Here is a 23,758-nt window from a genome sequence, read left to right as displayed (position 1 = left end):
GTATGGTGCCAGTATGCTGTTTGTTTTCAATAAAATACTGGAAAGGATAGAAATGTAGTTTGCCTCTTTCATCCGATTATTAATCGATTAATCAAAGTAATAATTGACAGATTAATCGGTTATCAAATTAGTTGTTAGTTGCAGCTAGGGCTGCAACAACTAATCGATTAAAATCAATTATAAAAATAGGTGGCGATGAATTTAGTCATCGATTCGTTGGATCTATGCTATGCGCAGAGGCTACTTATTTTTTAATTATTATTTTTTAATAAACCTTTATTTATAAACTGCAACATTTACAAACAGCTGAGAAACAATAATCAAAATAAGTATGTTGCCAGTATGCTGTTTTTTATCAATAAAATACTGGAAAGGATAGAAATGTAGTTTGTCCCTTTCATCCGATTATTAATCGATTAATCGAAGTAATAATCAACAGATTAATCGATTATCAAATTAGTTGTTAGTTGCAGCCCTACTTAAGATACTATGTAATGTAGATGATTATTACTGTATTATCTCAGGGGAGCGGCTCCACACTGTGTATAGAGACATATAATTAGTTGGGGGACACAAATAGTGTCAGTGATCGGCATTAATCGCCAGTGTTGATCATATACTTTTAACGAAAATCAGCCAATACCGATCGGTGATCGATTGATCGGCACATTCTTCATTATTATAGGAGCGATTAAATAATGTGAAAGTGAGATTATCCCGTTGGGTGACTATCATTTACAATTTAATTCGGTTTTAGGCCATCAGAAGAAGCTGATGTTGGCGGTGAAGAGACTCGCTGAAATGCAGCGCAATTCAGATGGGCGGGGCTCCCTGAGAAAGAAGCCCCCGCCCATCACGCAGCAACAGGAAGTGATCTCAATGGACAGCCCGCCCCCAGACGGTGAGTATACAGGTGAACATCTTGCACCCCCCAGACGACATGTGAGATCTCTTTGTTGTGTCTCCCCAGACGTGACGTCTCCAAAGATGAGCACCTTCCAGGACAGCGAGCTGAGTAGCGAGCTCCAGAACGCCATGACCCATTCAGCTCAGCCCGCACGGACTCCCAGCAAGGACCCCGATGACGTGAACGCCGTCGTCGTCGGACCGCCGAAGAAGGAGGCGAGGACGATGAGGCAGCAGAGCAGCCAAGGAAGCTCCTCCTCCCACAGGAGCAGCGCCTCGTCTCAAGGCAAACACCGCCACGCCCACTCCCAGCCCGCGCCGCCTTACACGCCGCCTCACACGCCGACCAAGACCAGGACCTCCTCCTCCTCCTCCTCCGCCTCCTCCGTGCAGAGCACTTCCTCCCCTCAGTCCAAGCACAAGGTGTCCCCGCAGTTCCTTCAAGGTGAAAGACCTCAGTCACCGCGCTCGCACCCGCCTCAGTCTCCAAACAGTCGCGGCGTTCCCGTCCAGTCCCCGCACCACCCTCAGAACCAGGAAACGAGCGAAGGCGCACAACCGCAGCTCCCCCTGCTTTGCCTCCCGCCGGAGGCCGAGCCGGCAGATGGCGACGAGGCCGATTCCTCCGCACTCCAGAAGAAACGAGCCCACAGTCTCACCCGGCACGCTGTGTCAGATGGCGAGTGTGACGAGAGGACGGTGGGAGGAGGAGGGGGAAGGAGCGGCGAGGCGGCCTCCAGCCTGGGCTCCAACGTCAGAGCGGACGGCGGTAAATACGCCACGGTTACGCACCGTGTCAGCCGCAGCCACTCCGTCCGCAACCAGGACAAAACGATCGCCCGCTATCAGCCGCAGTCCATCACTTTGCGGCAGAAGAAGAAAGGTCCGCCTCCACCCCCGCCCAAACGCTCAAGCTCGGCTATCTCCTCCTCCAACCTCTCAGAAGGGACCGCGCCGCCGGCGGTGGCGAACACCACCGGCGGGATGCTGGATGTGCCTTACCACCAGCAGCGGCGGGCCAGCGATGTGGGCGTGTCGGCGGAGACAACCGCCGTGGAGACAAACAGCATGGGCAGTGTGAGGAGCATCGCCGCCATGCTGGAAATGTCCTCCATCGGGGGCGGGGCCAAAGGGATGGCGCTGCAGAAGAACTTCCTGCAGGTGTGTTCAGAACCGACGTTCCACCAACACGCCATCACGGCATGACTCCACCTTGTTGTCAGGTTTCTGTCATCCAATTAAAGCGATCGCTCCTCTATCAAGTAATTAAGGACAAGCTCGTTCAATGAAAATAATCACGACTGGAAATAATCCACTAAAATAGAGAATTTTTTGTGACACAGCAAGCGAGGACACGACCAAAGTAATGTGCTCGCCACTCTTCCAACTCATTAAATGACATTGGCAACCTTGCGCTACTTAAATAATCAACATGACTAAAACAATCCACTAAATCAGAGAAATTGCTGTGAAACAACATGCTCCAACATGTCATCTAATTCACTTGATCTCCAAACTTGCAAGTACGTAATGACACCGGAAACCTTGTGCAATTGAAATAATCAAAACAATTTCAAATAAGGCTAGAAATAATTCACTAAATCAGAGAAATTGCTGTAAGACAGCATGTCTTGTAATTAATGCGATCTCCAAACTTGCAAGTAAATAATGACAGCGGAGACCTTCCACTATTTAAATAATCAAAACGACTAAAATAATCCACTAAATCAGAGAAATTGCAGTGAAACAACATGCTACAGCATGTCATCTAATTCATGTGAGCTCCACACTTGCAAGTAAATAATTAGAGCGGAAACATTGCACTAATTAAATAATCTAAACGACTAAAATAATCAGAGTAATTGCTCTAACACAGCAAGCTAAAACAAGCCATCCAATTAAAGCAATTGCTCCTCTATCAAGTAATTAAGGACAAGCTTGTTCAATGAAAATAATCACGACTGGAAATAATCCACTAAAATGGAGAATTTTTTGTGACACAGCAAGCGAGGACACGACCTAAGTAATGTGCTCGCCACTCTTCCAACTCATTAATGACATTGACAACCTTGCGCTACTTAAATATTCAACATGACTAAAACAATCCACTAAATCAGAGAAATTGCTGTGACACAACATGCTCCAACATGTCATCTAATTCATGTGATCTCCAAACTTGCAAGTACGTAATGACACCGGAAACCTTGTGCAATTGAAATAATCAAAACAATTTCAAATAAGGCTGGAAATAATTCACTAAATCAGAGAAATTGCTGTAAGACAGCATGTCTTCTAATTAATGCGATCTCCAAACTTGCAAGTAAATAATGACAGCGGAAACCTTGCACTATTTAAATAATCAAAACGACTAAAATAATCCACTAAATCAGAGAAATTGCAGTAAAATCTAATCCATGTGAGCTCCACACTTGCAAGTAAATAATGACAGCGGAAACATTGCACTAATTAAATAATCTAAACGACTAAAATAATCAGAGTAATTGCTCTAACACAGCAGGCTAAAACAAGCCATCCAATTAAAGCAATCGCTTCTCTATCAAGTAATTAAGGACAAGCTTGTTCAATGAAAATAATCCCGACTGGAAATAATCCACTAAAATGGAGCATTTTTCGTGACACAGCAAGCGAGGACACGACCTAAGTAATGTGCTCGCCACTCTTCCAACTCATTAATGACATTGACAACCTTGCGCTACTTAAATAATCAACATGACTAAAACAATCCACTAAATCAGAGAAATTGCTGTGACACAACATGCGCCAACATGTCATCTAATTCATGTGATCTCCAAACTTGCAGTACGTACTGACACCGGAAACCTTGTACAATTGAAATAATCAAAACTATTTCAAATAAGGCTGGAAATAATTCACTAAATCAGAGAAATTGCTGTAAGACAGCATGTCTTCTAAGTAATGCGATCTCGAAAACTTGCAAGTAAATAATGACAGCGGAAACCTTGCACTATTTAAATAATCAAAACGACTAAAATAATCCACTATATCAGAGAAATTGCTGTGACACAACATGCTCCAACATGTCATCTAATTCATGTGATCTCCAGACTTGCAAGTACGTAATGACACCGGAAACCTTGTGCAATTGAAATAATCAAAACAATTTCAAATAAGGCTGGAAATAATTCACTAAATCAGAGAAATTGCTGTAAGACAGCATGTCTTCTAATTAATGCGATCTCCAAACTTGCAAGTAAATAATGACAGCGGAAACCTTGCACTATTTAAATAATCAAAACGACTAAAATAATCCACTAAATCAGAGAAATTGCAGTAAAATCTAATTCATGTGAGCTCCACACTTGCAAGTAAATAATGACAGCGGAAACATTGCACTAATTAAATAATCTAAACGACTAAAATAATCAGAGTAATCGCTCTAACACAGCAGGCTAAAACAAGCCATCCAATTAAAGCAATCGCTCCTCTATCAAGTAATTAAGGACAAGCTTGTTCAATGAAAATAATCACGACTGGAAATAATCCACTAAAATGGAGAATTTTTTGTGACACAGCAAGCGAGGACACGACCTAAGTAATGTGCTCGCCACTCTTCCAACTCATTAAATGACATTGGCAACCTTGCGCTACTTAAATAATCAACATGACTAAAACAATCCACTAAATCAGAGAAATTGCTGTGAAACAACATGCTCCAACATGTCATCTAATTCACTTGATCTCCAAACTTGCAAGTACGTAATGACACCGGAAACCTTGTGCAATTGAAATAATCAAAACAATTTCAAATAAGGCTGGAAATAATTCACTAAATCAGAAAAATTTCTGTAAGACAGCATGTCTTGTAATTAATGCGGTCTCCAAACTTGCAAGTAAATAATGACAGCGGAAACCTTGCACTATTTAAATAATCAAAACGACTAAAATAATCTACTAAATCAGAGAAATTGCAGTAAAATATAATTCATGTGAGCTCCACACTTGCAAGTAAATAATGACAGCGGAAACATTGCACTAACTAAATAATCTAAACGACTAAAATAATCAGAGTAATTGCTCTAACACAGCAGGCTAAAACAAGCCATCCAATTAAAGAAATCGCTCCTCTATCAAGTAATTAAGGACAAGCTTGTTCAATGAAAATAATCACGACTGGAAATAATCCACTAAAATGGAGAATTTTTTGTGACACAGCAAGCGAGGACACGACCTAAGTAATGTGCTCGCCACTCTTCCAACTCATTAATGACATTGACAACCTTGCGCTACTTAAATAATCAACATGACTAAAACAATCCACTAAATCAGAGAAATTGCTGTGAAACAACATGCTCCAACATGTCAACTAATTCACTTGATCTCCAAACTTGCAAGTACGTAATGACACCGGAAACCTTGTGCAATTTAAATAATCAAAACAATTTCAAATAAGGCTGGAAATAATTCACTAAATCAGAGAAATTGCTGTAAGACAGCATGTCTTGTAATTAATGCGATCTCCAAACTTGCAAGTAAATAATGACAGCGGAAACCGTGCACTATTTAAATAATCAAAACGACTAAAATAATCTACTAAATCAGAGAAATTGCAGTAAAATCTAATTCATGTGAGCTCCACACTTGCAAGTAAATAATGACAGCGGAAACATTGCACTAATTAAATAATCTTAACGACTAAAATAATCAGAGTAATTGCTCTAACACAGCAGGCTAAAACAAGCCATCCAATTAAAGCAATCGCTCCTCTATCAAGTAATTAAGGACAAGCGTGTTCAATGAAAATAATCACGACTGGAAATAATCCACTAAAATGGAGAATTTTTTGTGACACAGCAAGCGAGGACACGACCTAAGTAATGTGCTCGCCACTCTTCCAACTCATTAATGACATTGACAACCTTGCGCTACTTAAATAATCAACATGACTAAAACAATCCACTAAATCAGAGAAATTGCTGTAAAACAACATGCTCCAACACGTCATCTAATTCATGTGATCTCCAAACTTGCAAGTACGTAATGACACCGGAAACCTTGTGCAATTGAAATAATCAAAACAATTTCAAATAAGGCTGGAAATAATTCACTAAATCAGAGAAATTGCTGTAAGACAGCATGTCTTCTAAGTAATGCGATCTCCAAACTTGCAAGTAAATAATGACAGCGGAAACCTTGCACTATTTAAATAATCAAAACGACTAAAATAATCCACTAAATCAGAGAAATTGCAATAAAACAACATGCTACAGCATGTCATCTAATTGATGTGATCTGCACACTTGCAAGTAAATAATGACAGCGGAAACCTTGCACTAATTAAATAATCAAAACGACTAAAATAATCCACTAAATCAGAGTAATTGCTCTAACACAGCAGGCTAAAACAAGCCATCCAATTAAAGCGATTGCTCCTCTAGCAAGTAATTAATGACAGCGGCAAGCTTGTTCAATGAAAATAATCATGACTAGAAATAATCCACTAGAACAAGTAATCTAATTAATGTGATCACCAAACTTGTAAGTAATTGATGACACCATCAATCTTCAATGAAAATAATCACGCCGACTCCAAATAAGACCGGGATTAATTCACTGAATTGGAGAAATTCTAGTGACACAGCAAGCTAGAACATGTCATCTAATTAATGCGGCCGCCCACATTTGCAAGTAATTAATTAGCAAACTTGTGCAATTTAAATAATCAAAAAGATTTAATAAAACATCAGAACTAATCCACTAAATAACAGAAATTGTTGTAAAATGGAAGACGAGAATGTGGTATCTAATAAATGTGGTCGCCCCTCTTGCAACATTGCCAAACTTGTGCAATCTAAATATTCAAAACGACTAAAATAATCCACAAAACAAAGAAATTGCTGTACCAGAGCCGGCTAGAACAAGTCATCCAATTAATATGATCGCTCTTCTTGCAAGTAATTAATGACAGAGGCAATATTGTGCAATTGAAATAATTACGACGGCTCCAAATAAAACTGGAAATAAGCCAGTAAATCAGCGAAATTGCTGTAAAACAGCACGCTAGAACATGTCATTTAATTAATGTGATCGCCTCTCTTGCAAGTAATTAATGATAGGGGAAACCTTGTGCAATTTAAATAATCAAAACAACTCCAAATAAGACTGGAAATAATCAACTAAATCAGAGAAATCGCTGTGACATTGCAGGCTAAAACAAGCAATCCAATTAATGTGATTGTCCTCTGGCAAGTAATTGATGACACTGTCACCAAATCAAAGAGCAGGCTAGAACAAGTCATCAACAAGTAATTAACAACAGCAACAATTTTGTGCAATTAAAATAATTACAACAACTCTAAATAAAACAGGAAATAATCCACCAAATCAGAGAAATTGCTGTAAAACAGGCTAGAACATGTAATTTAATTAATGTTTTGCTCCTCTTGCACGTAATTGATAGCGGCAATCTTCTGCAATTGAGATAATCAGAACAACTAAAATAATCCAGTAAATAGGAGAAAATGCTGTAAAAAGCAAGCTCGAACATCACCTAATTAATGTGACCGCCAAACTTGCAAGTAATAAATGACAGTGGAAACCTTGTGCTATCTAAATAATCTAAACAACTCTAAGTAAGACTGGAAATAATCTTCTATATCAGAGAAATCGCTTTGACATTGCAGGCTAAAAAAAGCCATCCAATTAATGCAATCGCTCCTCTAGCAAGTAATTGATGACACTGTCAATCGTCAATCAAAATAATCAACGACTCTAAATAAGACTGGAAATAATCCACTAAATTGGAGAGATTCTAGTGACACAGCAGGCTAGTAATTAATTGGCAAACTTGTGCAATTTAAAAATGCTTAACTATTAAGCTAGTTCTAAATAATACTTGAAACAATCCACTAAACCTGAGAAATTGCTGTAACACAGAAGGCTAAAAGTCATCTAATTATTGTGATCGCTCTCCTTGCAAGTAAATAATGACAGCGGCAAATTATGTAATTTAAATAATCAAAATGTCTTTAAAAAAAAGACTGGAAATAATCCACTAAATTGGAGAGATTCTAGTCTCCCAGCAAGCTACAACATGTCATCTAATTGAAGCGGCCACCCACACTTGCAAGTAATTAATTGGCAAACTTGTGCAATTTAAAAATTCTAAACTATTAGAACTATTAGAAACTATTAAACTACTTCTAAATAGTACTGGAAATAATCCACTAAACCAGAGAAATTGCTGTGACACAGCAGGCTAAAAGTCATCTAATTATTGTGATCGCTCTTCTTGCAAGTAAATAATGACAGCGGCAAATTGTGTAATTTAAATAATCATAACGACTCAAAATAAGACTGGAAATAATCCACTAAATTGGAGAGATTCTAGTGACCCAGCAGGCTACAACATGTCATCTAATTGAAGCGGCCACCCACACTTGCAAGTAATTAATTGGCAAACTTGAGCGATTTAAAAATTCTAAACTATTAGAAACCAATAAACTAGTTCTAAATAATACTGGAAATAATCTACTAAACCAGAGAAATTGCTGTGACACAGCAGGCTAAAAGTCATCTAATTATTGTGATCGCTCTTCTTGCAAGTAAATAACGACAGCGGCAAATTGTGTAATTTAAATAATTATAACGACTCAAAGGCTTCACGGTGGAAGAGGGGTTAGTGCATCTGCCTCACAATACGAAGGTCCTGAGTAGTCTTGGGTTCAATCCCGGGCTCGGGATCTTTCTGTGTGGAGTTTGCATGTTCTCCCCGTGACTGCGTGGGTTCCCTCCGGGTACTCCGGCTTCCTCCCACCTCCAAAGACATGCACCTGGGGATAGGTTGATTGGCAACACTAAATTGGCCCTAGTGTGTGAATGTGAGTGTGAATGTTGTCTGTCTATCTGTGTTGGCCCTGCGATGAGGTGGCGACTTGTCCAGGGTGTACCCCGCCTTCCGCCCGATTGTAGCTGAGATAGGCTCCAGCGCCCCCCGCGACCCCAAAGGGAATAAGCGGTAGAAAATGGATGGATGGATGGATAACGACTCAAAATAAGACTGGAAATAATCCAAGCTACAACATGTCATCTAATTGAAACGGCCTTGCAAGGAATTAATTGGAAAACGTGCAATTGAAATAATCCAAATGCGTGTGCAGGTGTGTTCGGACCCGACATTCCACGAACATGCGATCACGGCGTGACGCCACCTTGTCGGGTTTCTTTCAGGCGGGAAAAACGCGCGAAACCATCGGTCTGGACGGGGAAGTCGTGAACCGACGACGGACCATCAGCGGGCCCGTGATGGAGCTGGTGGCGGCGGCCCGGCGCGAGCAACCGCCGCCGTCTGTCATTTCCCAGCCGGAATCCTCCCCGCCGCATGGGACTGCGCCTTCTCCCAACCCAAGCCCTGGAGACAGCTGCAGTTCTTCTGAACACCTGCCTTTCGCCGAGGAGGGAAGCATGACCATTCGCCGACAAGGACGAGGAGACGGACAGGTAGTTATCTCTAAATGTTGGTCGATGTCGTAGACTTTATTTGTGCACATTCAGCAATTTCTATGTTGTGACTGTTGCAAAAATCCCCCCTTGCCACGGACGTATGAATTTTCCGTTAGTGTGTATTTTGTGTCTGCCTGCAGGGTGACGGCGCGGGTCACCCGGGAGATTGCGGCTACTCACAGGAAGACATCTCCAGGGTGGAGCCCACCGCCACGTTAAAGCGACGACCCCGCGGCTCCAAGACCCACCCTAACGGCTCAGACTTCACGCTCCAAGAGTCGTCCACCGTCAAGCGGAGGCCAAAGAGCCGCGACAAGGAGCCGGAGGGCTACACGGACCTCGCCGGGCCCAACGGGGAACCGCCAGGTAGCGAGCCGCCAAACACCTCGCAGCCAGTACCTTACCAGAACGGCACAGCCACCGTGAAACGCCGCCCGGTGTCCGACGTCGGCGTGACGGAGCAGCCTCAACCTCAAACCCAACCGCAATCCCAAGTGACTGCTGTTCCTCGAAGGGACAGTTCGGACCAAGGAGCTCCGGTGGGCAATGAAGGGGCTCTATTCAAAAAACCAAAGCCGCCGGTCTCCCCAAAGCCAGTTGTGGCACAGATCAAGAGACAAGGGGGCCCTCAGAACCCTCAACAGACCGCATCCAACAAGAGAGTCCCTCTGCCAGGACCGGGCACACCTGGCAGTCCAGGTATGAATGTGTGTATGGTTGGCGAGGAGGTGGAGATAAATCGTTATCTACATGGGTTACATTAAATAAGGCAAGCGATTACCTGTATGGATAGATGCTGGAAATAATCCACTAAATCAAAGAAATTGCTGTAACGGAACAAGCAACATGTCATCGCATTATGTGATCGCTCCTCTTGCAAGTAATTAATGACAGCAGCAACCTTGTGCAGTTTAAATAATCACGGACTGAAAATAAGACTGTAAATAATCCACTAAATCAGAGAAATTGCTGTAAAACAACATGCTACAACATGTCATCTAATTAATGTGATCTCCACACTTGCAGGTAAATAATGACAGCAGAAACCTTGCACTATTTAAATAATCAAAACGACTAAAATAATCCACTAAAACAGAAAACATGCAGTAAAACAACATGCTACAACATGTCATCTAATTCATGTGATCTCCACACTTGCAGGTAAATAATGACAGCAGAAACCTTGCACTATTTAAATAATCAAAACGACTAAAATAATCCACTAAAACAGAAAAAATGCTGTAAAACAACATGCTACAACATGTCATCTAATTCATGTGATCTCCAAACTTGCAGGTAAATAATGGCAGCAGAAACTTGCACTATTTAAATAATCAAAGCGACTAAAATAATCCACTAAAACAGAAAAAATGCTGTAAAACAACATGCTACAACATGTCATCTAAATCATGTGATCTCCAAACTTGCAGGTAAATAATGACAGCAGAAACTTGCACTATTTAAATAATCAAAACGACTAAAATAATCCACTAAAACAGAAAAAATGCTGTAAAACAACATGCTACGACATGTCATCTAATTCATGTGATCTCCACACTTGCAGGTAATTAATGACAGCAGAAACCTTGCACTATTTATATAATCAAAATGACTAAAATAATCCACTAAATCAGAGAAACTGCTGTAAAACAACATGCTACAACATGTCATATAATTCATGTGATCTCCAAACTTGCAGGTAAATAATGACAGCAGAAACCTTGCACTATTTAAATAATCAAAACGACTAAAATAATCCACTAAAACAGAAAAAATGCTGTAAAACAACATGCTACAACATGTCATCTAATTCATGTGATCTCCAAACTTGCAGGTAAATAATGACAGCAGAAACTTGCACTATTTAAATAATCAAAGCGACTAAAATAATCCACTAAAACAGAAAAAATGCTGTAAAACAACATGCTACAACATGTCATCTAAATCATGTGATCTCCAAACTTGCAGGTAAATAATGACAGCAGAAACTTGCACTATTTAAATAATCAAAGTGACTAAAATAATCCACTAAAACAGAAAAAATGCTGTAAAACAACATGCTACAACATGTCATCTAATTCATGTGATCTCCACACTTGCAGGTAATTAATGACAGCAGAAACCTTGCACTATTTATATAATCAAAATGACTAAAATAATCCACTAAATCAGAGAAACTGCTGTAAAACAACATGCTACAACATGTCATCTAATTCATGTGATCTCCAAACTTGCAAGTAATTAATGACAGCAGAAACCTTGTGCAATTGAAATAATCAAAAACAATTTCAAATAAGGCTGGAAATAATTCACTAAATCAGAGAAATTCATGTAACACAGTGAGCTCGAGCATGTCTTCTAATTAATGCGATCTCCAAACTTGCAAGTAAATAATGACAGCGAAACCTTGCACTATTTAAATAATCAAAACGACTAAAATAATCCACTAAATCAGTAATTGCTCTAACACAGCAGGCTAAAATAAGCCATCCAATTAAAGCGATTGGTCCTCTAGCAAGTAATTAGTGACAGCGGCAAGCTTGTTCAATGAAAATAATCACGACTGGAAATAATCCACTTAAACAAGTCGTCTAATTAATGTGATCACCAAACTTGTAAGTATTTGATGACAGCATCAATCTTCAATGAAAATAATCACGACGACTCCAAATAAAACTGTCATTAATCCACTGAATTGGAGAAATGTTTGTGACACAGCAAGCTAGAACATGTCATCTAATTAATGCGGCCGCCCACTTTTGCAAGTAATTAATTAGCAAACTTGTGCAGTTTAAATAATCAAAAAGACTCCAAATAACACTGGAACTAATCCACTAAATCACAGAAATTGTTGTAAAATGGAAGACTAGAATAATTAATGTGGTCACCCCTCTTGCAACCTTGTGCAATTTAAATATTCAAAACAACTAAAGTAATCCACCAAATCAAATTAAATTGCTGCACCTATGCCGGCTAGAACAAGTCATCCAATTAATATGATCGTTCTTCTTGCAAGTAATTAATGACAACTACAACCTTGTGCATTTGAAATAATTACGACGACTCCAAATAAAACTGTAAATAAGCCAGTAAATCAGTGAAATTGCTGTAAAACAGCAAGCTAGAACATGTCATTTTATAAATGTGATTGTCTCTCTTGCAAGTAATTAATGATAGGGGAAACCTTGTGCAATTTAAATAATCTAAATACGACTGGAAATAATCCACTAAATCAGAGAAATCGCTGTAACATTGCAGGTTTAAAACAAGCCATCCAATCAATGTGATCGCTCCTCTAGCAAGTAATTGATGACACCGTCAACCTTGAATGAAAATAATCACAACGTCTCCAAATAAGACCGGAAATAACCCACTAAATTGGAGATTCTAGTGACACAGCAAGCTACAACATGTCATCTAATTAATGCGGCTGACCACACTTGCAAGTAATTAAACAAACATTTGCTATTTAAAAATTCTAAACAACTCTAAATAAGACTGGAAATAATCCACTAAATCAGAGAAATTGCTGTAACACAGCAGGCTAAAAGTCATCAAATTATTGCGATTGCTCTTCTTGCAAGTAAATAATGACAGCGACAAGATTGTGCAATTTACATATCAAAACAACTTCAAATAAGACTGGGAAAAATCCACTAAATCAGAGAAATTGGTGTAACACAGCAAGATAGATCATGTCTTCTAATTAATGTGATCGCAAAACTTGCAAGTAAATAATGACGGCGGCAAATTGAGAAATTTAAATAATCAAAACGACTCAAAATAGGAAAATAATCCACTAAATCAGAGAAATTTCTGTAACACCGCAAGATAGATCATGTCTTCTAATATAATGTGATCGCAAAACTTGCCAGTAAATGACAGTTGAAATATTGTGCTCTTTAAATAATCTAACCAACTCTAAATAAGACTGGAAATAATCTACTAAATCAGAGAAATCGCTGTAACATTGCAGGCTAAAACAAGCCATCCATTTAATGCGATCGCTCCTGTTGCAAGTAATTGATGATAATAATCACAACGACTCTAAATAAGACTGGAAATAATCCACTAAATTGGGGAGATTCTAGTGAAACAGCAAGCTGGGACATGTCATCTAATTCATGCGAGTAACCAATTGGCAAACTTGTGCTATTTAAAAATTCTAAACAATTCTAAATAAGACTGGAAATAATCCACTAAATCAGGGAATTTGCTGGAACACAGCAGGCTAAAAGTCATCTAATTATTGCGATTGCTCTTCTTGCAAGTAAATAATGACAGCAGCAAGCTTGTGCAATTTAAATAATCAAAACAACTTCAAATAAGTTAAAGTTAAAGTACCAATGATAGTCACACACACACTGAGATCGGTAGGTTGTGAGTTCAAACCCCGGCCAAGTCATACCAAAGACTATAAAAATGGGACTCATTACCTCCCTGCTTGGCACTCAGCATCAAGGGTTGGAATTGGGGGTTAAATCACCAAAAATTATTCCCGGGCGCGGCCACCGCTGCTGCCCACTGCTCCCCTCACCTCCCAGGAGGTGATCAAGGGTGATGGGTCAAATGCAGAGAATAATTTCACCACACCTAGTGTGTGTGTGACAATCATTGGAACTTTAACTTTAACTAGGTGTGGTGAAATGTGTCCTCTGCATTTGACCCATCCCCTTGTTCACCCCCTGGGAGGTGAGGGGAGCAGTGGGCAGCAGCGGTGGCCGCGCCCGGGAATCAGTTTTGGTGATATAACGCCCAATTCCAACCCTTGATGCTGAGTGCCAAGCAGGGAGGTAATGGGTCCCATTTTTATAGTCTTTGGTATGACTCGGCCGGGGTTTAAACTCACAACCTACCGATCTCAGGGCGGACACTCTAACTACCTGGCCACTGGGTAGGCTAAGACTGGAAAAAATCAACTGAATCAGAGGAATTGCTGTAACACCGCACGATAGATCATGTCTTCTAATTCACTGTTTTTCAACCACTGTGCCGAGGCACACTAGTGTGCCGTGAGATACAGTCTGCTGTGCCGTGGGAAATTATCTAATTTCACCTATTTGGGTTAAAAATATTTTTAATTATAGTAAGCAAATTATTTGTTGTTGTTGAGTGTCTGCGCTGTTTAGAGCTCGGCAGCGTAACCGTGTAATACTCTTCCATATCAGTAGGTGGCAGCGGGTAGCTAATTGTATTGTAGATGTTGGAAGCAGCATGCAGGTAAAAAGGTGTCTAATGCTTTAACCAAAAATAAACAAAAGGTGAGTGCCCCTAAAAAAAGGCATTTAAGCGTAGGGAAGGCTATGCAGAACGAAACTAAAACTGAACAGGCTACAAAATTAACAAAAAACAGAATGTTGGACGACCGCAAAGACTTACTGTGGAGCAAAGACGCCGTCCACAAAGTACATCCGAACATGACATGACAATCGACAATGTCCCCACAAAGAAGGATACAAACAACTGAAATATTCTTGATTGCTAAAACAAAGTAGATGCAGGAAATATCGCTCAAAAGACATGAAACTGCTAAAAGAAAATACCAAAAAAAGAGAAAAAGCCACCAAAATAGGAGCGCAAGACAATAACTAAAACACTACACACAGGAAAACAGCAAAAAAAGTCAAAATAAGTCAGGGTGTGATGTGACAAGAGCTATAGTGATGCATGCTTGGTTATGGTTTAAAGTCATATCCAACAATAGCGACAACAACTTTTTACTGTCAACTGAGTTTAATTTTTTAATGATTTCTGCTGGTGGTGTGCCTCTGCATTTTTTCAACGCAAAAAATGTGCCTTGACTCAAAAAAGGTTGAAAAACACTGTTCTGATTAATGTGATCGCAAAACTTGCCAGTAAATAATGACAGCGGCAAATTGTGCAATTTGAATAATCAAAAGGACTCGAAATAATGAGAGAAATCCCAGTGAGACGGAAGTAGAAAGGTTGTCCCTGTTTATTGCAGAGTGACTTCCCACACGTGTGACGTGTGTCCTCGTTTCATGGAACACATTGTGCACATTGGCCCCAAAGGGCCCTTAGGGACCGAACAGACTTTCATGCAGACCTCCTGCACTCTTTTTGTCTTCTTTCTAGTGGAAGGAAAGAAGATTCCTCCTCCGGTCTCCCCCAAACCCGCTCCCCCGCCCACGGCGCCTAAGCCATCCAAGCTCATCCACTCCATGACCAGCCCCCCTTCCCCGACGCCGGCCACCCCTCCGGCTAAGCTGCACCCAGTGGTGGCCCGACAGACCAGCTCGCCCCCCGCCTTCCCCCACTCCAACACGCCCAACGTGAAGCTACCCAGCCCCTCCCCGCAGAGCCCGCACACCCCGCAGACACCCACCACACCTCAGACGCCTCAGACTCCTGCCACTCCCAGCCCGCCGGTCAAGCCTCCTCGCTCCTCTATCGGGGGCGTGTCCGTGGACAGCGGGATGGCAGCGGTAGGTGTGACGGCGCCGGTCACCCCGACGCCGGACTTTGCCGCCGATTCTTTGGTGCATCAGAAGCTGGAGGAGACGAGTGCGTCGCTTGCTGCTGCCTTGCAGGCCGTGGAGGACAAGATACTGCGGCAGGAGGAGTGAGTCACACACAACGCACACACTCGCCAAGTACACACTCGCCAAGTACACACTCCCCAAGTGATCAGCCACATTATTTGATGTGATTATTTATGTAATTATGTAATTATTTCTATATGATCAGCCACATTATTTAATGTGATCATCCACATTATTTCATGTGATCAGCCACAGTATTTTTATGTGGTCCGCCACATGGTTTATTGTGGTCCACCACAATACTTTATATACCGTATTATTCGGAGTATAAGTCGCACCGGCCGAAAATGCATAATAAAAAAGGGAAAAAACATATAAGTCGCACTGGAGTATAAGTCGCATTTTTGGGGGAAATTTATTTGATAAAACCCAACACCAAGAATAGACATTTGAAAGGCAATTTAAAATAAATAAAGAATAGTGAACAACAGGCTGAATAAGTGTATGTTATATGAGGCATAAATAACCAACTGAGAACGTGCCTGGTATATTAACGTAACATATTATGGTAAGAGTCATTCAAATAACTATAACATATAGAACATGCTATACGTTTACCAAACAATCTGTCACTCCTAATCGCTAAATCCCATGAAATCTTATACGTCTAGTCCAGTGGTTCTTAACCTTGTTGGAGGTACCGAACCCCACCAGTTTCATATGCGCATTCACCGAACCCTTCTTTAGTGAAATTTTTTTATTTTATTTTATTTTTTCAAATTCAAATTTGTGTATTTGTGTATTGTGTATATACGTGTATTTGTATTGAACCGTTTCGGTACGGGGGTTCCGGTTCGGTTCGGAGGTGTACCGAACGAGTTTCCACACGGACATATTAAGTAGCGTAACGCACGTTGTGTAAACAATGCACACCGATGCACAACACACGGCATGCTAGCAGCTAACGGGCTACGATAGACTGACCATACGTCCTCTTTTGCGGAGCTGTCAGGGCGGAGTTTCTTAAATGCCTCAAATGTCCGGCATTTTGAGTTAGGGTTGCGTGTATTTTCAATGTACGTTCAGGGTTAAGAAGGGGTAAAAAACAAAACAAATTGTGCGCGCAGCAGCATTCTTGAGGGAGGGGCAGAGACAGAGAGAGAGAGAGAGTTATGATAAACGTGCATGCGTCGCCAGGCTCTGCTTTTTATCCATAGATTTATCAGATTTAATTTTTTATTATCTATAGCAGGGGTGTCAAAAGTGTGCCCCGGAGGTCATTTGCGGCCCACAGCTAATGTTTTAAAGGCCCAAGGCACATTCTAAAAATACTATTAAAATAAACAAAAACATAACAAAAGTGAAATAAAAAAGCTTAAATGTAATTTAGAAAAAGTTGCAATGTTGACTAATAAAACAAAGCTATTTTTTATTCTTTCAAACTATCATTGCTCAAAACATAATATTGAATCAAAATCAATGTTATTAGGAATTATTGACCTATCCAAGGTTCCCATTACTTCACATCAAATATTCCACTAAGAAAAATATTTTTGGTGGAAGATTTTGCAAATTTGGTAAATAAATAACCAAAAAATTTATATTTTGTTGTTTTCTGACTGTACCGAAAATGAACCAAACCGTGACCTCTAAACGTACCGAACCGAAATTTTTGTGTACCGTTACACCCCTAGTATCATGGAAAAGTCTCCTATTAGGAAGCAGAGAGGCAACACATTTGAATTAGTCTTTTAAATAATAATTATTTATTATGCAATGTGCAGGACATTTTGATTCATAAAAATATATTTTACAGTTAATTGTATTTCTTGGGGACACAAATGTCGGAAATAAAGTCAGTTACTTAACGTTAAGTAATCGATTTAATTAGTAACATTTAGGGTGGGTACCGTTCAAATCTGGGAATCGATACTGTTACTTCACGGTACCAAATTTCGGTCCTTTTGAGTGTGTTAATGTAACGGGTCTGGACTAGGGTTGTACGGTATACAGGTAGTAGTATAGTACCGCGATACTAATGAATCATATTCGGTACTATACTGCCTCTAAAAAGTACCGCTCCCCCACCCCTCCGTTGTCATCACGTCATGTCATTGCTGGTTTACGAGCAGAGGAGCATGTTCGGCAGCGCACAATCACGGAGTACTTACAAACAGACAGTGTGTAGACAAAAAAGGGAGAACGGATGCATTTTGGCTTAGAAACTAAAGATAAAGGTGAAGTTATAACACTGAAACACCCTTAGGAAGAGGTGCTTTAAGATATGGCTAGCTAGTTAGCTAGCGGCAAACAGCCACCCGCAGTCTGCAGTGTTTTAGCTACTTCTAAATCACTAATCTTTGCCTCCATGGCGACAAATAAAGTAAGTTTCTGAGAAGTATCATCCCTGCAGGACGAGGAATAGCCAAACATGCTTCACTACACACCGTAGCTCACCGGCGTCACAATGTAAACAAACGCCTTTGTGGGATCTACACCTGTCATCCACTGTAATGATACCAAGTACAAGAGCGTATCTAGTCGATACTACTATGATTACATCGATATTTTTTAGCATCACAAAATCTTTGTTCGTTTTTTAAATGTATATTATGCATGTGCCTCACAATACGAAGGTCCTGAGTAGTCCTGAGTTCAATCCCGGGCTCGGGATCTTTCTGTGTGGAGTTTGCATGTTCTCTGGGTGGGTTCCCTCCGGGTACTCCGGCTTCCTCCCACCTCCAAAAACATGCACCTGGGCCCTGGGATAGGTTGGTTGGCAACACTAAATTGGCCCTAGTGTGTGAATGTGAGTGTGAATGTTGTCTGTCTATCTGTGTTGGCCCCAAAAGGGACAAGCGGTACAAAATGGATGGATGGATGTTTATAAACTCAGGAAATAAGTCCCTTGACACATGAGGACTTAAATTATGACCATTGTATGATCCTGTATAGGGCTGCAACAACTAATTGATTAAATCGATTAAAAAAATAGTTGCCGATTAATTTAGTCATCGATTCGTTGGATCTATGCTATGCGCATGCGCAGAGGCTTTTTTTTTTTTTTTTAATAAACCTTTATTTATAAACTGCAACATTTACAAACAGCTGAGAAACAATAATCAAAATAAGTATGGTGCCAGTATGCTGTTTTTTTTCTCTCAATAAAATACTGGATAGGATAGAAATGTGGTTTGTCTCTTTTATCCAATTATTAATCGATTAATCGAAGTAATAATCGACAGATTAATCGATTATCAAATTAATCTTTAGCTGCATCCCTAATCCTGTAACTACTTTGTGTCGGATTGATACCCACATTTGTGGTATCATCCAAAACTAATGTAAAGTATCAAACAACAACAAAATAAGTGATTGTTACATTTTAACAGAAGTGTAGATAGAACATGTTAAAATAGAAAGTAAGCAGATATTAATTGTAAATGCAAAAGTAGATTAATAATTCATTTTCTACCACTTGTCCTTAATAATTTTAACAAAATAATAGAATGATAAATTACATAATATGTTACTGCATATGTCAGCAGCTAAATTAGGAGCCTTTGTTTGTTTACTTACTAATAAAAGACAAGTTGTCTTGTATGTTTACTATTTTATTTAAGGACAAACTTGCAAAAAGAAACATGTTTTTTGTTCAAATAAAGCCAATAATGCAATATTTTTGTGGTCCCCTTAATTTAGAAAAGTACCAAAAAGTATCGAAATACATTTTGGTACCGGTACCAAAATATTGGTATCGGGACAACCCTAGTCTGGACTTTTGACGAATTTGTCGACAGCGATCACACAATGGACTTCCTTACAGGATGTTTTATTCTGAAAATTAAGTGAAAATCACATCAGCTCCTTCTCTGTGACTCTTTGTACCGCTCTGCTTCCTCAGCATCGCAAGCAGCGAAGTCAAAGTTGAACATTTTTAATAAATACACACTATCATTATACACCAGTGGTTCTTAACCTGGGTTCGAGGGAACCCTAGGAGTTCGGTGAGTCGAGCTCAGGGGTACGGCGGAGGCCAAGACACACCCGACTCATCGTGTAAATAAAAACTTCTCCCTATCGGCGTATTACGGATACGGCAACAGCAGAAGTCAGACTGATTTGCAGGTGTGTAATTTAGAATAGAATAGAATAGAAAGTACTTTATTGATCCCTGGGGGAAATTCAGCACCACAGTTCGCTCACAATAGACAAGAATAATAATAAATAATACAATATATATATCCATCCATCCATCCATCCATCTTCTTCCGCTTATCCGAGGTCGGGTCGCGGGGGCAGCAGCCTAAGCAGGGAAGCCCAGACTTCCCTCTCCCCAGCCACTTCGTCTAGCTCTTCCTGTGGGACCCCGAGGCGTTCCCAGGCCAGCCGGGAGACATAGTCTTCCCAACGTGTCCTGGGTCTTCCCCGCGGCCTCCTACCGGTCGGACGTGCCCTAAACACCTCCCTAGGGAGGCGTTCGGGTGGCATCCTGACCAGATGCCCGAACCACCTCATCTGGCTCCTCTCGATGTGGAGGAGCAGCGGCTTTACTTTGAGCTCCCCCCGGATGGCAGAGCTTCTCACCCTATCTCTAAGGGAGAGCCCCGCCACCCGGCGGAGGAAACTCATTTCGGCCGCTTGTACCCGTGATCTTGTCCTTTCGGTCATAACCCAAAGCTCATGACCATAGGTGAGGATGGGAACGTAGATCGACCGGTAAATTGAGAGCTTTGCCTTCCGGCTCAGCTCCTTCTTCACCACAACGGATCGATACAGCGTCCGCATTACTGAAGACGCCGCACCGATCCGCCTGTCGATCTCACGATCCACTCTTCCCTCACTCGTGAACAAGACTCCGAGGTACTTGAACTCCTCCACTTGAGGCAAGATCTCCTCCCCAACCCGGAGATGGCACTCCACCCTTTTCCGGGCGAGAACCATGGACTCGGACTTGGAGGTGCTGATTCTCATCCCAGTCGCTTCACACTCAGCTGCGAACCGATCCAGTGAGAGCTGAAGATCCTGGACAGATGAAGCCATCAGGACCACATCATCTGCAAAAAGCAGAGACCTAATCCTGCAGCCACCAAACAAGATCCCCTCAACGCCTTGACTGCGCCTAGAAATTCTGTCCATAAAAGTTATGAACAGAATCGGTGACAAAGGGCAGCCTTGGCGGAGTCCAACCCTCACTGGAAACGTGTCCGACTTACTACCGGCAATGCGGACCAAGCTCTGGCACTGATCATACAGGGAGCGGACTGCCACAATCAGACAGTCCGATACCCCGTACTCTCTGAGCACTCCCCACAGGACTTCCCGAGGGACACGGTCGAATGCCTTCTCCAAGTCCACAAAACACATGTAGACTGGTTGGGCAAACTCCCATGCACCCTCAAGGACCCTGCCGAGAGTATAGAGCTGGTCCACAGTTCCACGACCAGGACGAAAACCACACTGTTCCTCCTGAATCCGAGGTTCGACTATCCGGCGTAGCCTCCTCTCCAGTACACCTGAATAGACCTTACCGGGGAACATATTCACCATTAATTAGTTGTTTGTTAACATGCAAATTAGTAACATATTGGCTCTTAACTAGTCATTAAGTACTTATCAATGCCTTATTCGGCATGGCTTTATTATAATCCTAACCCTGGCCCTAACCCTAACCCTAACCAAATAACTTTAAATTAAGACTTTGTTACTTAGAATATGTTCCCCATACTAAAGTGTTACCAAAAACATATAACTTTGTCTTGAATTTGAAAAAATACATTTTATTTTTCACTAAAGAAGGGTTCGGTGAATGCGCATATGAAACTGGTGGGGTTCGGTACTTTCAACAAGGTTAAGAACCACTGTTATACACCATTGACTCAATATAAGATGCAAAAAGTAAACACTGCCGACTAGCGGCCAAAATAAAGAACTGCGTGGGGAAGGAGTTAAATAAAAGCAAGACAACATGCACACTTACAGTATTATATCCATCCATTTTGTACCGCTTGTCCCTTTACACATACCTGAAAATGAAGTAAAAACCACATAAAGTCGTTCTCTGTGACTCCTCGTAACGCGCTGCTTCCTACACGTAGAAAACCTACTTCGCGGTCACGTGACATGAAAGAGGACCGCTTCAAACAAATCGCGCCAACAATGTCGCTCAAACAAAACGCTTGCAGCGCTCAAAATAGCGGTTAAAATAACACAAAAACACCTGATATCTTAAGGGTACATAAAAAAATAAATAATATACGGCGAGAATTACAAAAACAAGCCGTTCGTTTTTGTTAGAAAACGACACACAGCACGACGCCAATTTGGACACAACTCACCACCGCGTCGCAAGCAGGAAGTGAGGAGGAAGGGGAGGAGCTTACGGAAGCCTGACACTATGCCATGACAGGAAGGAGTAGAATAAAATAACAATCAACAAAAATAAAAAACTCTTTTGAGATCAAATTCACACAAAGACTTCAATAACAAAATACAAGCATTCCGATACATCAATAAAGTGCATTTTCAACTCTGTTACGCCAATAAGAATTAATTGTTGTTGATTATAAAATCTCATTTTTTATCGCAACATTTAAAAATGAGCTGATTATTATAGCTGCTGTTCAGTTACATCTAGTTTCATCATCACATCTCTGAGTCTCACTTGCAAGTATGACAAGACGTCAAGATGGCAGTAGTGTGTAGTTTACGGTGTGTTGTACAGTCTTTGCTGCCTGTTGCGCCCTACAAAGTGTTAGTACTAAAATGTGTTGTCACACATTTTAGTTGTACCGTATTTTTCGGAGTATAAGTCGCTCCGGAATATAAGTCGCACCGGCCGAAAATGCATAATAAAGAAGGAAAAAAACATATATAAGTCGCACTGGAGTATAAGTCGCATTTTTTGGGGAAATGTATTTGATAAAAGCCAACACCAAGAATAGACATTTGAAAGGCAATTTAAAATAAATAAAGAATTGTGAACAACAGGCTGAATAAGTGTACGTTATATGAGGCATAAATAACCAACTGAGAACGTGCCTGGTATGTTAACGTAACATATTATGGTAAGAGTCATTCAAATAACTATAACATATAGAACATGCTATACGTTTACCAAACAATCTGTCACTCCTAATCGCTAAATCCCATTAAATCTAGAGCAGTGGTTCTTAACCTTGTTGGAGGTACAGAACCCCACCAGTTTCATATGCGCATTCACCGAACCCTTCTTTAGTAAAAAATGAAATGTTTTTTTTTCAAATTCAAGACAAATTTATATGTTTTTGGTAACACTTTAGTATGGGGAACGTATTGTAAGTAACAAAGACTTAATTTAGAGTTTTTTGGACATTAGGGGAACATATTCTAGACTTAGACTTAGACTTCCTTTTTATTGTCATTCAAATTTGAACTTTACAGCACAGATAAGAACGAAATTTCGTTAGATAAGCTCATGGTAGTGCAGGATAAAAAAGCAATAAGGTGCATATATAAATAAATAAATATATATAAATAATATATATATATAAAATAAATAAATATATATAAATAAAAAGCTCATGGAAGTGCAGGATAAAAAAGCAATAAGGTGCATATATAAATAAATGAATATATATAAATAATATCTATAAATAAAGTTGATTTGATTTGATTTGATATATAATATATACATATATATATAAAATAAATAAATATATTGGGGAGGGCGTGGCGCAGTTGGGAGAGTGGCTGTGCCAGCAACCTGAGGGTTCCTGGTTCAATCCCCACCTTCTACCAACCTTGTCACGTCTGTTGTGTCCTTGAGCAAGACACTTCACCCTTGCTCCTGATGGGTCGTGGTTAGGGCCTTGCATGGCAGCTCCCAC

The 23,758-nt window shown here is 40.6% G+C and overlaps 1 protein-coding gene and 1 long non-coding RNA gene across 8 annotated transcripts in view; one reads left to right on the top strand and one right to left on the bottom strand.

Annotated features, from left to right (window-relative positions):
* Positions 1-22,278, bottom strand: part of LOC140679716 (uncharacterized) — a 196,952-nt gene extending 174,674 nt beyond the window's left edge. Inside the window, exon 1 of one of the 2 annotated variants that reach the window (XR_012051092.1) lies at positions 22,229-22,278. This is a non-coding gene — a long non-coding RNA (uncharacterized lncRNA). Of the gene's footprint in view, positions 1-21,916 lie in introns of both variants that reach the window. The other variant, XR_012051090.1, reaches the window with a different exon arrangement.
* caskin1 (CASK interacting protein 1) overlaps positions 1-23,758 on the top strand; it is a 339,666-nt gene that overhangs the window by 314,202 nt on the left and 1,706 nt on the right. For 5 of the 6 annotated variants that reach the window (XM_061973687.2, XM_061973688.2, XM_061973685.2 and 2 more), the window contains 5 exons: positions 758-901; positions 971-2,067; positions 9,115-9,384; positions 9,504-10,086; positions 15,484-15,970. In XM_061973687.2, coding sequence (XP_061829671.1) covers positions 758-901; positions 971-2,067; positions 9,115-9,384; positions 9,504-10,086; positions 15,484-15,970 — 2,581 coding nt within the window. The remainder of the gene's footprint in view (positions 1-757; positions 902-970; positions 2,068-9,114; positions 9,385-9,503; positions 10,087-15,483; positions 15,971-23,758) is intronic. The other variant, XM_061973684.2, reaches the window with a different exon arrangement.

Source organism: Nerophis lumbriciformis, linkage group LG22 (assembly GCF_033978685.3).
Source record: "Nerophis lumbriciformis linkage group LG22, RoL_Nlum_v2.1, whole genome shotgun sequence".
NCBI classification, from domain to species: domain Eukaryota; kingdom Metazoa; phylum Chordata; class Actinopteri; order Syngnathiformes; family Syngnathidae; genus Nerophis; species Nerophis lumbriciformis.
Note: the sequence above shows the minus strand (reverse complement) of the source record. Positions and strands in the feature narration are given on the sequence as shown.